The following is a 15,548-nucleotide window of genomic DNA, read 5'->3' as shown; positions in this document are numbered from 1 at the left end:
TTTCTCCTAGTATTCCCCCACCCCTCGTAATCACTCCTGTTCCCAACTCCCACCTGTCCCCCATCTACCAGCAAAATCTATTCTATTTTCCCTTTCCAGGGAGATCCTTGTATCCCCTCTTGAGCCCTCCTTGTTACTTAGACTCCCTGGGTCTCTGGATTGTAGCATCATTATCTTTTATTTTACAGCCAGTGTACACTTGTAAGTGAGTGCATACCATGCTTCTCATTCTGTTCCATCAGGATAGAACTTGGAACAGATGAGTAATACTCCATTGTATATAAATGTACCACAGCCTCTTTCTTCATTCTTTGGATGGAGGCATCTAGGTAGTTTCTAGTTTCTGGCTTTTATAAACAAAGCTGCTGTGAACACAGTTGAACAAGTGTCCTTGAGGTAGAATAGAGCATTCCTTGGGTACATGCCCAGGAGTGGTAGGACTGGGTCTTGAGGTAGATCCGTTCCCAATTTTCTGAGAAACCATTATAGTGATTTCCAAAGAGGCTGTACAAGTTCGCACTCTACCAGCAGTGGGGGAGTTCATCTTGCTCCAGATCCTCAACAGCATGAGCTGTTTCTTGTGTTTTTTATCTTAGCCATCTGATAGATATAAGATAATCTCAAAATTATTTTGATTTGCATTTTCCTGATGGCTAAGGATGTTGAACATTTCTTTGTTTCTTGGCCATTTGAGTTTCCTCTGTTGAGACTTCTCTGTTTAGATCTTTTAATTGGATTATTTAGTTGTTTTTTTTTGTTGTTGTTGTTTTGTTTTTTATTCATTAAGTATACAGCCGTCTGCCTGCATGTTTGCCTGCACGCCAGAAGAGGGCACCAGATCTCATTACAGGTGGTTATGAACCACCATGTGGTTGCTGGGAATTGAACTCAGGAACTTTGGAAGAGCAAGCAGTGCTCTTAACCACTGAGCCATCTCTCCAGCCCTATTTAGTTTCTTGAGTGTTTGGATGAGCTCTGCTTCACCAGCCCCCAACTCCAGTCTCCCGTCCCACCCCTACTCCGGTTCTAATCTTTGCCCAGTCTCAGAAAGCCCTCGAAACAGTGGCTCCTCTGGAACCACGCATGTAGGGTATTTAGAGGACCTCCTAAGGAGAGACCATGTAGTTTTCCAGTTCCGTGCAGTTCCCCTTCTCTCTTGGGGCCAGGAGCATTACATTCATTAAACCTGGACTTTTAATTATTAATCCGGCTTGGTTTGATCAGCAGAGAGGCTTAATATGAGGGTACAGAAACCTTTCATTGAGTTCTTTTTATATTTTGGATATTAGCCCTCTGTCAGATATGGGGCTTGAAGATCTTTTCCCATTCTGTGGGCTGCCATTTTTTTTGTTGTTGTTTTGTTTTGTTTTTCTATTGACAGTGTCTTTTGCCTTACAGAAGTTTTTCAGTTTCAGGAGATCCCATTTATCAATTATTGATCTTAGTGCCTGTCCTGTTTCTGTTCTGCTCAGAGAGTCTCTTGTGCCAGTGCATTCAAGACTAATCCCCTTTTTCTCTTCTATCAGATTCAATGTATCTGGATTTAAATGAGGTCTTTGATCCACTTGGACTAGAGTTTTATGCAGGGTGATAGATGTGGATCTGTTTGCCTTTTGTACATGCCAATATTCAGTTAGACTAGCACCATTTGTTGAAGATGCATGTTTTTTCCATTGTATATTTCTGTCTTTATCAAAAATCAGATGTGCATAGCTATGTGGATTTATGTCTGGACCATTCATTCAGACAGTTGGTCAACATGTCTGCTTTAATCCAGGCCATGTTGTTGTTTTTATTACTACTGCTCTGTAGTACAGTTTGAAATCAGGGATGGTGATACCTTTAGAAGTTTATTTATTGTATAGGATAGTTTTACCTATCCTGTTTTCCCCCTTATGAAACTGAGTATTGTTCTTTTAAGGTCTGTAAAGAATTGTGTTGGGATTTTAATGGGGATTGCATTGAATCTGTAGATTGCTTTTGGTAAAATGGTCATTTTTACTGTGTTAATCCTACCAATCCGTGAGCATGGGAGATCTTTCCATCTACTGATATCTTCTTCAACTTCTTTCTTTAAAGACTTGAAGTTTTTTTGAAAGTCAGGTCTTTCACTGGCTTGGTTAGAGTTACCCCAAGATACTTTATGTTATTTGTGACTATTGTAAAGGGTGTTGTTTCCCTGATTTCCTTCTCAGTCCATTTGACATTTGTATATCAGAGGGCTACTGTTTTTTTTTTTTTTTTAAGTTAATCTTGTATCCAGTCACTTCACTAAAGTGTTGATCAGCTGTAGCAGTTCCTTGATAGAAAATTTGGGGTAGAATTGATATGTTCTTTCAAAACATCTGTGAGTAATGATACTCTGACTTCTCCAATTTGCATCCCTACAATCTCCTTTAGTTGTCTTATTGCTCTAGCTAAAACTTTAAGTACTGTATTGAACAGATGTTGAGAAAGTGAACAACCTTGTCTTGTCCTTTTTGTTTTTATTTTATTGATTTCAGCCCTGAGTTTATTTCATGTAGTCTACTCTTGGGTATGTCTGCTTGTTTTTGTTCTAGAGCTTTCAGGTGTGCTGTTAAGTTGCTAGTATGAGATCTCTGCAGTTTCTTTATATAGGCGCTTAGTACTGTGTGCTGTCCTCTTAGCGCTGTTTTCCCTGTGTCCATAAGCTTGGGTTTGTTACGATTCATTTTCAGTGAATTCTAGGAAGTCTTTCATTTCTTTCTTTATTTCTGCCTTCACACAATAGTTGTTCATAAGGAGCTTTTCAGTTTCCTTGCGATTGTAGGCTTTCTGTTGTTTCTGTTGCTGTTGATATCCAGCTTTAATCCCTGGTGGTCTGATTGAGTACAGGGTGTTATTTCAATTTTCTTGTATCCTTTGAGACTTGCTTTGTGACCTAGTATGTGGCACATTTTGGAGAATGTTCTGTGAGGTGCTGAGAAGGTATATTCTTTTGTGTTTGGGTGAAACGTTCTCTAGATATCTGTTTGGTCCATTTGAATCATAATTTCTGTTGGATCCATTATTTCTCTGTTTAGTTTTCCATCTGGATGTCCTATCCATTTGTGAGAGTGGGATATTGAAGTCTCCCATAATTAATGTGTGATGTTCCATGTGTGATGTAAGCTTTCATAATGTTTCTTTTTTTTATATATATTTATTTATTTATTATGTATACAATATTCTGTCTGTGTGTGTGCCTGAAGGCCAGAAGAGGGCACCAGACCCCATCACAGATGGTTGTGAACCACCATGTGGTTGCTGGGAATTGAACTCAGGATCTTTGGAAGAGCAGGCAATGCTCTTAACCTCTGAGCCATCTCTCCAGCCCCCATAATGTTTCTTTTACAAATATAGGTGCCCTTATGTTTGGGACATAGATATAATTAATTGAAGCATCTTCTTGGGGGATACTTTGATAAGTATGAAATAATCCCTCTCCATCTCTTTTGATTAACTCTGATTTCAAATTTATTTTATTAGATAATAGGATAGCTACACCATCTTGCTTCCTTGGTCCATTTGTTTGGAAAATCTTTTATTCCAACCCCTTGTTCCAAGGTGTGTTTCTTGTATGCAGCAGCAGGATGGATCCTGTTTTCATATCCATTCTGTTAGCTTGTGTCTTTTATTGGGATATTGAGTCCATTGATATTGAGAGATATTAATGTCCAATGATTGTTAATTTGTGTTATTTTATTGTTGTTGGTGGTGGTAGTAGTGGTAATAGTAGTAGTAGTAGTGTGTGTGTGTGTGTGTGTGTGTGTGTGTGTGTGTTTCCCTGTTTTGGGGGTTTGCTGATGTAAGATTATTGCCTGTGTGTGTGTGTTTTTTTTTTAATATTTATTTATTTGTTATGTATACAATATTCTGTCTGTGTGTATGTCTGCAGGCCAGAAGAGGGCACCAGACCTCATTACAGATGGTTGTGAGCCACCATGTGGTTGCCAGGAATTGAACTCAGGACCTTTGGAAGAGCAGGCAATGCTCTTAACCACTGAGCCATCTCTCCAGCCCTATTGCCTGTATTTTTGTGGTTGTTGTTAACTTCATCGAGTTGGAGTTTTCCTTCTAGTACCTTCTGTAGGGATGGATTTGTGGATAGGTATTGTTTAAATTTGACTTTGTCATGAAATATTTTGGTTTATCTATGGTGATTGAAAGTTTAGCTGGATATAGTAGTCTGGGCTGCCATTCCTGGTCTCTTAGAGTCATCAATTCAGGCTTTTCTGGCTTTCAGAGTCTCCATTGAGAAATCAGGTGTAATTCCAGTAGGTCTGCCTTCATATGTTAGTTGGTCTTTTTCCTTTGCAGCTTTTAATATTCTTTCTTTATTCTGTATATTTAGTGTTTTGATTTTTATATGGCAATGGGACTTTTTTCCGGCCCAAATTATTTTGTGTTCTTTAAGCTTCTTGTACTTTTATAAGCATGTCCTTCCTTAGGAAAATTTTCTTCTATGATTTTGTTAAATATATCTTCTAGGTTTTCAAGCTGGGATTCTTTTTTTTTTTTTTTTCTATTTCTATTATTTTTGGATTTGGTCTTTTCAGATTGTCCCAGATTTCCTGGATGTTTGGTGTTAGTATTTTAGATATAACATTTTCTTTGATTGATGAATCTATTTTTTTCTACCATATCTCCTGCCCCTGAGCTTCTCTTGTATTCTCTTAGTTATGCTTGTGTTTGTAGTTCCTTTTCATTCACCCATTTTTTCCATTTCCAGAATTCCCTTCATTTGTGTTTTATTGCTTTCATTTCTGTTTTCAGGTCTTGAATAGTTTCCTTTACCTTTTGGGTTTTTTTTTTTTTTTTTGCATTCTTTAAGGGATTTATTGATTTTCTTCAATTTTTTGTTGTCTTTCCCTCTTATTTCTCTAAGGGATGTTTTTAATTTTCTTTTAAGGACCTCTATCATCTTCATAAATTTGTTTTTAAAGTCATTTTGGATAGCTGCGCTCTGATGGTGCCGTGTTGCTTTGGCTATTTAGGCATCTGGGTTTGGGGTAATTATAGGTCTAGGTGCTGATTTCCATGTTTGTCTGTGTCAGATGGGTGTTTTATTTTCTGGCTTCTGCTTTTGCTTTGCGTTTTTTTTCTGTCATTGTGACCTGGATTTCTTGTGGCTGGCGTAACCTCTGATCTAGTAGGGAGTCTAAGTTGGGGACAGGCCTTCTTGGCTAGCTTGGCTTTTGTTGCAGCAGGGGTCTCTGTTCTGACTGGTGTGTCCTGTGCCTGAGCAGAAGTCTGCTGGGGTTGGGCCTGGAAGAGGAGCAGGGGATGAGCTGGGCGGGCATGGACTGTGGGATGGCTCTTTGGGAACAGAATCTAGGAAGTGGGGCAGTTTAGCTGGCAGACGGGTCACTCACCTGGTTTTGTTGTTGTTGTTTGTTTTTGTTGTTTGTTTGTTGTTTGTGTGTGACCTAAAACAATTTTTAATTTAAAAAAAGGAAAAAAGCTGACTTCACCATGCTGTGTCTCACAGCCCCTGCCCCTCATGCTAAACATGGCAATGCTCACCAGTTACCTGACACTCAGAAATACCTCAGCATCAGTTTCCACAACTTCCCCCAGGGACATTAAAATAAATATGTGCAGACTCCCAGTACTTGAGAGTCTAAAACAGGAGGATTGCTGTGAGTTTGCAGTTAGCCTGATGTATATACAGAATTCCAGGCTAGCCTGAGCCACAGTGCGAGACCCTATTTCAAAGAAACAACCAAAAATATTCAAAAATATTTAAATTAACTTTTAAGCTATATAAGAATTTTCTTCTGCTAATTTAAGTATCAATTGCTGTCTTATAATCTGCCTTTCTAAATGTACTCCAAGATTGTTGTGATACCCAAAACATTGCTGTCTAGGAGTCACTAAAGAGCAGCGTGACCAGCTAGAAGAGATGGCTCCACACTGGCTGCTTTCCCAGGGAACCAGCATCCACAGCCATCTGAAACTCCAGTCCCAGGGGCCTCATCCTCCAGGGGCACCAGGCATGCACATGGTACATGTACATACAGAGAGACAAAACACTCATATGTTTAAAGTAAAGTATAAAAGTTTTCAAAGTATAAGATAACCTGAAGAAAGAGTAGTTACGTGGCCCTCAATCACCATGGAAATTTTTGTTAGCATGTAGCTCGTGATTTAATTGCAGTCATCTCAGTGGAGTAGTGAGTGTGTTTTTTTAACAATCTTAACTAAAACTTTCTCTCCCTCCTTTTAAGAGAGATTCCCCTGGAGCTTCAGAGACTGGTCCATGGCAGCCAAGTGAATCTGGATATGGAGGATCATCAAGACCAAGAGTACATAAAACCCAGATTGCGCTTCAAGGCTTTTAGTGGAGAAGGACAAAAACTTGGAAGGTAAAATTCCTCTAGTGAGAAAAATACTTTTTTGCTCAAATGACATTTTGTTGAAAATAAGAAATCAAAATGACTTGTGAAGTAAAATTTGAAATACAAGCTATAAAGACTTTCCTGCTGGAATTAGGTGTACAACTTGGCTAATAATGTTAGTAGCAATCAGTCCTCCTTACACCCATGAGCTCATTTGATATACACACTGCTCTTGCAGAGGATCCGAGTTTGGTTCCCCACACCCATCCATGCAGCTTGCAGCTACCGTAAAAGTCCAGCTCTAGGTAACCATTGGTACCTGCACATATGCCCACATTGCCATATAGACTAACATGCATAGAATTAGAAATGAAAATAAATCTATTTTTAAAAGCAGCCCTATAACATATGGATACTTATTACTCTATTTTAAAATAACAGTAATTTGCCCAAGGTATGCTTGAGCTAGAGAATGACTAGAACCAAGTTCCAACCCAAGCACTCTGGGTGCGTACCTTTCCCTACTGTGCCATGTTCTCCTGGTGTGTTTTTGCCGCTTTCATGTAAGTCTATAGTGCTTTAAGCATATCCCCTGCACACACTGCCCTCCTCCCTCTCCTAGGAGCCCCTCTTGTCCAGATTTGGTTCTAGGCGTTTTTCTGTTCTTTGTGGGTGTGTTCTTTCATTTCTGCTTCCAGTCACACAGCTTCAAAAGAGAACCTGGCAAGTGTTGCTGACTGAAGAAAGCAATGACCATATCACCCCCCAACTTTAGTGGTGTGTCTGTCGTAAATAAACTCTGAGATGCTGCAGCAGGAGAGTGTGCCTCAGTTCTCTGTGCTTTGGAGGCAGCCCTTGGGTTCCGGCTCCAGCACCACAAACCTGGCCTGCTGGGCCACACCTCTAATCCTAGCACTAAGGAGATAGAGGGTCACCCTCCACCTTCTACCCAGTCTGCAGCCAGTCTCAGGCGTATACTCACTCTGTTGCTAGCCTGGGCTACGAGAGGTTGACCTTGCTTCAAAGTGGAAATAGAAATTGTTCAGTTTTAATGTACAGAAAATTACCACTAGTGTGTTAATGTGATGTGACTCAGTATACATAAACACATATTTAATCAAATAATACAGTTCTAAAGCGAAGAATTGCACATAACATTTTACACTGGACATTTACATCAAGAACTATATTAAGGTTTGATCCCTGAAACCAAAACTTAATTAAAAAGGAAAGAAAGAAACTAAAAAACTATTAAGACAGCAGCTTAACAGTTCTCATTTCCTAAGAGCTCCAGTCAGCTACTGAAGTACAAAAAGGAAAATAATCCAGTTTTGTCCACTGGCAGTAGTCTAATTACGAAGAGCGTACAGGCAGAAGTTGGCCAAGTTTTCTTGTGATATACAAGTAAATAGAAATAAGGAAGTCATGGATGGCAGCTGTATGTTTACAAATGGTAGCATACCCTGAGTTGAGCAGGAGTTGAGCCGATTGTCTTCTGCTGTCAGGGAGAACCAGACGTGACCCTGGCCGAGGGTTTTCAACTGTATGATGATAAGTGATGCAGCTGGGATAGATAATCTGTGTCCGTCTGCGTGCTGCCGGGTGGAGAAGATTCTGCATGCCACTCGGTCATGCAGCACTGAATCTGAGGTCGGTTCGAGTTGGTCCCTAGTCCTCAGGGATGCTCCTGTCTGATGCGCAGCAGCCCCTCTGACCTGCCTTCTCTTTCCTGCTAGTCCTGTTTCTCATTCAGTGCTCCAGCCTCTGGATCTTCTTTCTCGTGCAGCCTTGCGGAGCAGGCTGGATCCCATGGGGCTGATCCCAGGCGCTCCCTGCTCCCTTCCCTCAACCCCTCGTCTATTCCCACATCGCATGCTTAAGCACATTTCCTTGCTTGACTCAGAGAGTTTCTCATGATGGTTTTCATGATACTTTCAGATTCCTGGTTCGTTCCTGTGAGTTTCCAACTGTTTAAGGAAAGCTCAGCTCAGATCCTTTCTTTTTGCTTTCTTAAAAGTCTTTTTGTATCTCTTGGTTTCTCTCTTTAAAAAGTTTTTAATTAACCTTAAAATATAAAGAGTCTATGAAAATGTAGCTGGCTGCAGAGATGACTCAGTGGTTGAGAGTTCGTGCTACTCTTACAGAGGGACCTGGTTCGGTTCCCAGTATCCATTTGGGGCAGAGTACAGCCATCTCTTACTCCAGATTCAAAGGACATGATGCCTTCTCTGGCCTCCACAGGCACAAGGCATGCTCATTATGCATATATATAAATGTAGGCAAAACACTTGTACACAGAAAAATCTTGTTTAAAAACTCACTGTAGTGTGATGGTCGACTCAGGGGGAGCTTTGCTGTGCACTGATGTTGTCCCAGCAATCATGAGACCATAGCAGCAGGATCAGTCCCAGGCCAATCTGAGCTACAGAGTGAGACACTGCCTTCAAAGAAGGGAGAGTGACTTTGAAAGTGAACATTGAATGTAGCAATAAAACCACAGTGCCTGTTCACCAGTAACAAACTTGGCATGGGACGGCGTTCTGGTCGACCTCTGGCTCAGCTTTTCCATTGATATGGCTGCCACACCTACTCCATCCATTCCAGTTTGTCAATAACTCATTTCCACACACATGTTCTTACAAGGAGACACATTCAGGTGCTTTCTACTGAGGCTCCCTTCCCGCTATATACTAACTTTCTATTTCAGAAGAAGCTTGCCTGCCTGCTCAGAATTTTTCCTAGAAGATACTAGATGATAGAAACACCATTATGCAGCAGCTTTCTCCTTTCTCAGTAGGTCCCTTCTTCAAGTAGTGTAGCAACCTCACTTGAAGAACCCTTGTACCTGACGGGGTTAATCTGTACAACAGAGCGGTATTCTCTCACCAAACAAGGATGTAGGCCAGTGGGGATGGCTGACTCAGGGTCACGGGGCAGGTGGGTGAGGTGAGTGTGCCATGCTATGGATCATGTCTGTGCATGGCCACTGGTGAGGAGAAAGGACATCTGGGTAATGAATTTATTTCTCACTAATAGCTTGGAGCTATTTCTCTTTTACAAAGCAGTATCTACTTAAGTCAAATGTTTTTAAAATTGCCTTAACAGTGTTTTAAAGTATCAGTTCAGTTCTGATTATGTAAGCAAAATTAACTTTTGAGTTCTTTGTCCTAGGCATCATCCTGAAGGATACTTCATGGGATAGTAAATGCATTAAGAATACAGTCTTACAGAATTATACTGTAATATATAGAAGGTTGATGTTCTTCCTCCAGTGTATCTAGTTAGAACATAGTTGGGATTTGAAGTCTATTTTCTTTATACCCTTGGGCATGCTGACATTAAGTCTCTGGTTTCTCATTTGTCCCTGAACTGTGTGCTAAACAGTGTAAGGAAAGTTCAGAGATGGAGTTGGAGAAAGTACAGCTAGGCTTCTGAGATATCTGGGATTAAGTAGAATTAAAGAGGCCAAAAGAAGTAGAGAAAACTGGAAGGAAGCTGTGGTCTTGGTAGGGAAGTCCTCAGAGGAGTCATGGCACAAGTGACTGCAGAGCTGAGGCTCGGCCACCTTCAGTGTGTCCTGTGTCCTCAGTGTGTGTTCTGATTCTTACATTCTTCTTTCTTAGCCTTACACCTGAAATTGTCAGTACTCCTTCTTCTCCAGAAGAAGAGGACAAATCAATACTTAATGCAGCTGTTCTTATTGATGATTCTGTGCCCACCACAAAAGTTCAGATTAGGTTGGCAGATGGAAGTCGTCTGATCCAGCGATTCAACAGCACCCACCGGTGAGCTGCTCCCCAGCCAGGGTCTTCTGTTCATCTACTGTTGCTCATCACAGGAAACTGCCCATGTTCTTTACGCTTTCACAGTAAGCTTTTGACAGAAGAATAGTTAAAAGGATGGTGACGACCTATAACTAGATGAAATTGATGGTGATATGCGTGGTAAATTATCCTATTAGTCCAAGTTAGACAACTCCAGATATATTAGCTGTAGTTTTGCATTGTAACTAAAACTGCATCAAGTGGACTCAGACTCAAGATAGTAAGAATCTATTGGGACTTTCTGTTAACATATTAGTCATTATAGCCTAGGATGGTGGTACACACCTGTTTCCACTGTTTGGAAACTCAAAGCAAGTACAAGTTTGAAGTAAATCTGAGCTACATAATAAGGTATATCTCAAACAAGCAATAAGTTTATGAAATTCTAATCAGAACTTTCTGTTTAGCAACCCCATCTTGTAAATGCATGGTGTAAGTCATTTGTGTTGTTGGTACAGTATTCTCTAATAGGCTGTCTCATTCTCTTTAATGCTCACTTGAATATAAATATTTTCCCTGCACATAATAGTGCTTTCATTGTTCACTGGTTATAAGACCCTGATGTGCACTTGTAATGCCTGCATTACTCTCTGCGGTACAGTTGGCGCTACTGTACTGTGTGAGCCGGGCAAGGGCCTGGAGATTAAAGGAACATAAAAGAGACACGGGTCATTCGTGAGGAGAGAATGCCAAATGCCGTCTATTCAAGCTTAGAAAAAAAACCTTATATACCTAGCTGCAGCACAATGGAAATCCCCCCAAGGCAGGTGGGAAATTACCAGGCTCAAAAGTAAACAAAACCCCTAAGCTAACCACCAGTGGGGGCAGAGGGAGCACAGGAACAAACAGGATGTTTAGCCGGAAACTGCAACAAGAAGCTTGGCTAGAAACTGCAAGCAATCCTCAGTATGAACCCTGGTGGGAGGGGTAGACCTGTGGGCCCTACATGTACTTATGGTCTTAGTTAAGTTACTAAGTATATGCGAGAATAATTTTTAAATTCTTTGTTACTATTTTTAATGATAGGATTTTACTGTGTGACTATGTAGCTTAGGCTAGCCTCAGTTAGTGATATTGACTTAGCCATACAAGAAATGGAATTACAGGCTTGTACCACCACACCTAACTTTTATATGTATGAATGTGTGTGTGTGTGTGCACATGTGTGTGTCTTTCATAGTGTTAGACTTATCCTGCTCACTGTCCACACAGATGGCTTAGATGCATAGGTTACCAGCAGTTTTTATTTTGAAAACAATCAGACTTGATTTCTTTTAATATAACAATATTGCTAATCCTTATTTTATACATAATTCACTTAAAGATTGTTTTTGTTTTATTACAAATGTATACTCCAAAATTATTATTTTTCTTTTATAACCTGATGAACTTTCCCATCAAAATAATTAGATAAAGTTATATTATAGCGCCTTTAAACAAAAGTTGGGATTATACAATTTTTTGTGATGATGATTTTAGCTAAAAGTTTACATGGAAATGTGCCCTTGCTACAATGAACGTTTTACTTATTCCTTCAGGGTCCTGGATGTCCGAGACTTCATAATACAGTCACGTCCTGAGTTTGCAACAACAGACTTTATTCTTGTGACTTCGTTTCCGAGTAAAGAGCTAACAGATGAAAGTCAGACACTACAAGAAGCAGATATTCTTAATACTGTGATACTCCAACAGCTAAAATAGTATTGTTCCAACCCATGTAGGAATAGGTAATGTTGTACATATTGGTAAAATATTTCCAGCATAAAAACAACCAAATTATTTTTATTATCCAGATAAGTCCTGTTTTTGCTGTTGATCTGTCTTCCAGTATTTGTCTAGATAAATTTAAACCACGAATAGATCTTTGAATTTTTGAATGTTTGAACTTTTAGTTGCAGGTCAGGCTTATAGTGGTTGATAGCTATAAACATCAAGGTCAACAATTTATTACATGTTCAGTGTTAATGTAATAATGTTTTCAGAAGTGGAAAGAACCTCTTTTGGTAAATCAAGTTTTTTAATGCAGCAATGACCAGTAACCAGTAAGGATCCCTTTTCTGTAATATATACCAGTGTCTGCTCTGAGTTTGAAATTGTTTGATCATAAAGTAATTAAGATTTTGCATATTGTCAATTTTTACATATTGTTTGAACTATGTTAGTATCACAAAGTATATTTTGCCCTTGTATTTTATAAAATTACAACTAAATTTTAGTAGCTGTAAAGGTCATCCGCTCCACTCTTGAGAAGATGGGATAAACAGAACTCTAAAGTCAAAAACATTGCAGTCCCATCCAGCATGCCTTGATCACATTCACTTTCATCCAGTATTTTAACAGGGATCTGTTACACTAGAAACATTATTGTCAGTGTGTAACACAGAATGTGTTCTTCAGCATGTGAACTCAGTCTGAGAGGCTGGAGCAAAAACTGCCAGCAAGATGTTAGTGTTTCCCTTGTCCAGGCACGTCTTGAGTGATGTGGGCAGTATCGGACAGCGGGAAAGCTTGCTTCCCTCAGACACCATTCCGACCTTAGTAACATGGCTGTGTACTTTTCGGTTGCTGATGTAAGAAAATACAGAGCTCGTGACTGAAGTAGCAGAGATTTATTATCTTAAAAGTATGTAGATCGGATATTGAAAACGAGTTTCTCTGCGCTAGAATTAAGGTGTCAGTGGGACTGCACGGAGACTCCAGAGAATCATTGCCTGGCTGCTGAGCCTCCAGAGGCCACCTGTGTTCCTTACCCGTGGTGCTCAAACTCCTCTGACAGCCAGCACTTCACCTCCCTGAGCCTTCTGTAACTACAGTGTGCTCTGCTTTCGAGGACATAAAGACAAGACAGGATGCACAGGTGAACCCATGCTCGTTGCCTAGAGTTAGCTTTATAGTGACCTTAATCATCCTTCAGGGCTGCTCTTTTCCACTTCAGTTACACCTTCTTGGGAGTGGGGGAGTTGATATAGTTGCTTACCACGGCCCACATTGTCTCAGAGATTCATCTACCAAATAAACTCACCCCATTCATCCACAGGTGCTCAGAAATCTCAGTGTATCACTTTGACTCACTCACCTGCATTTCATTGGTTTCAAAAGTCCCAAATCTTGTTAAGATGACCTAAATTAAGTGGAGATTCATCTCTGCCTATGACACTAAAAATGAACTATCTATTCACAAATAAATGTCAGGTCAGCTATAGAATAAGCTATAAACATTGATGTGTAAAAGGCAGGCAACAGTGAAAAGCAGAGCCACTGTTACCAAGAAACACCACCATTAACACATGGCTCTTGTAACTTAGTCCTTTGAGTTTGGACTGTCTACATCACCTTCCTTTCGCAGAAGACACACAGCTTGTTTTTTCTTTTTATATTGTACTGTGTGGTTTTCATTTTACAATAGCAGTGATCTGTGAAAAAACTCACGGATCGCCTGTGTGTCATGGAGATTGGCTCCATTAAACAGGAAGCTCTTCCAAGCATCTTTCTATAACAGAAATAATCCCATCTCTAATTTTTAGTTCTTCAGAGAAAGCAGAACTGCGTCATACCCTTGAGAGCCTTTTGTGTGACTGAATATGCAAACCATTTCGTTACATGTGTGGTGTGCTGCTTGTGTGCACATTTGGATGTGTGTCTGGGAGAAGCCTGAATTGACGTTGGGAGTCTTCCTCAGACTTTTTCCGCCTTATTCATTGAGGCAGATCTTAGTTAAACCCAGAGCTCACCACAGCAGCTGCTGGCTAGGCTGTCTCCACCTTCTGAGTACTGGATTGTGGGCGCCCATCCTACCTAGCCAGCATGGTAAGTACTTTAGCTACTGAGCCATCCCAGCCCTTTGTGTTATCTGAGGGTTGTGCACTCACACCCTCGTTTTTCTGCTTCAGGCTTTCCTGAAGGTGATGTCATTTGTAAATTACCTTTCTTCTTAAGTGTCTGTCATGAGGTAGGCTGAGAGCTTCACAGCCCTGGTTTCTCTTTATGTATCACCTTTTCACACAGTGTTTCTATTTCCTATCAAACTTTACTTCACCCAGAAAGAAGAAAGCAGGTTAAAATTTTCTTGAATTCCAGCTTAGTCTCAAGCTCCTCATGTCCAGCCCTGCTTTGCACATGACTGTACAATTCGGCTAAGCTTGAGTATCCAATAGTGCTTCCTCCTGCTCTGATCCCTCAGCAGCAGAGCCTTTAACATCACCTTTTCTAAAGACTGCTCAGCCGCCTAGACATTCTCTGGGGACGTAGGTTTTCTCTACCAAGTCTGAGCTCCTTCTAAGCTCTCTCCAGCACTAGCCTGTTCTGCTAACAGTCTGAATAAAGCAGACTGGGCTCTTCTGTCACCATCCTCAAAACTGCCTTAGCCTCTGCACTGAGGCTGTATGTAATCCAAAACTGGGATTGTTGCCACCTCCTGGTTGACTAGAATATGTTGTAAGGGACCTAGAAGTCTCTGGTTATTGCAAGGAAGCGAGCTGGGGAGTTTTGTTTTGTTGTTTGTTTTGTTTTGTTTTTAAGACAGGGTCTCACTGTATATTCCTGGCTGGTCTGGCACTCTAATGATTGTAGACCATGCTGGCCTTAAACTCACAGGAATCCGCCTGCCGCTGCTTCCTGAGTGCTGGGATTAAAGGGTCAGAGTGACCAGAGAAGACTTCAAGTACTGAGACTGTGGCTACAACATTTCTTTTTTTTTTTTTTTTTTTTTTTTTTTTTTTTTTTGGTTTCTCTGTGGTTTTGGAGCCTGTCCTGGAACTAGCTCTTGTAGACCAGGCTGGTCTCGAACTCACAGAGATCCGCTTGCCTCTGCCTCCCAAGTGCTGGTATTAAAGGCATGCCCGGCTTGGCTACAACATTTCTATGCAGAACTTTTCTCAATCACGTAGAGAAAAAAGATTTTCCCTAACAATACAGGCCAGCCCTGCTCCTTTGGCTTTGTTAAACACAATGTGGGTAACAGCTGTAATTCAAAAGATTATACCTGATAATACCTGATACCACCACTTCATAGCTAAGGAGAGACCACCGTGACCTAGGGGCCAGCCTGGGTTACAGTGTGAGACTTTCCTAAAACAAACAAAAGCAGATAAACTTTCACGTGGAGCAAATCAGGGTGGGCGGGATGGGATCAATAGAGCAGGAGTGAAGAGACCTCGCGCCCAGACCCATGGAAAGCCTGGCAGGCATGGTGGCCTCCTCTAGTCTCAGCATCTCACAGGCAGAGGTGATCTCTGCACCACAGGGCTAATTAGACTAACTGAATGGGATAGCACCAGGTTAAGGAAGAGCCCCCCTTCAATAAAGAACAGGGTGAACACTGTCAACTTCAGGCCTCTAAGCATACACATGGGCTTGCGAACTAGAATGTACGTGCGTGCGTGTG

The 15,548-nt window shown here is 40.8% G+C and overlaps 1 protein-coding gene across 2 annotated transcripts in view; it reads left to right on the top strand.

The window, feature by feature from the left end:
• Ubxn2b (UBX domain protein 2B) overlaps positions 1-15,263 on the top strand; it is a 30,381-nt gene extending 15,118 nt beyond the window's left edge. For both annotated transcript variants that reach the window (XM_057791126.1, XM_057791127.1), the window contains exons 6-8: positions 6,231-6,368; positions 9,965-10,126; positions 11,704-15,263. In XM_057791126.1, the coding sequence (XP_057647109.1) occupies positions 6,231-6,368; positions 9,965-10,126; positions 11,704-11,866 (463 nt within the window). In that variant the 3' untranslated portion in view covers positions 11,867-15,263. The remainder of the gene's footprint in view (positions 1-6,230; positions 6,369-9,964; positions 10,127-11,703) is intronic.
• Positions 15,264-15,548: the final 285 nt, after the last annotated feature.

The sequence above is a fragment of the Chionomys nivalis genome, chromosome 16 (genome assembly GCF_950005125.1).
Source record: "Chionomys nivalis chromosome 16, mChiNiv1.1, whole genome shotgun sequence".
NCBI classification, from domain to species: domain Eukaryota; kingdom Metazoa; phylum Chordata; class Mammalia; order Rodentia; family Cricetidae; genus Chionomys; species Chionomys nivalis.
The sequence above is the reverse complement of the archived record's forward strand: the minus strand, read 5'-3'. Positions and strand labels throughout refer to the sequence as shown.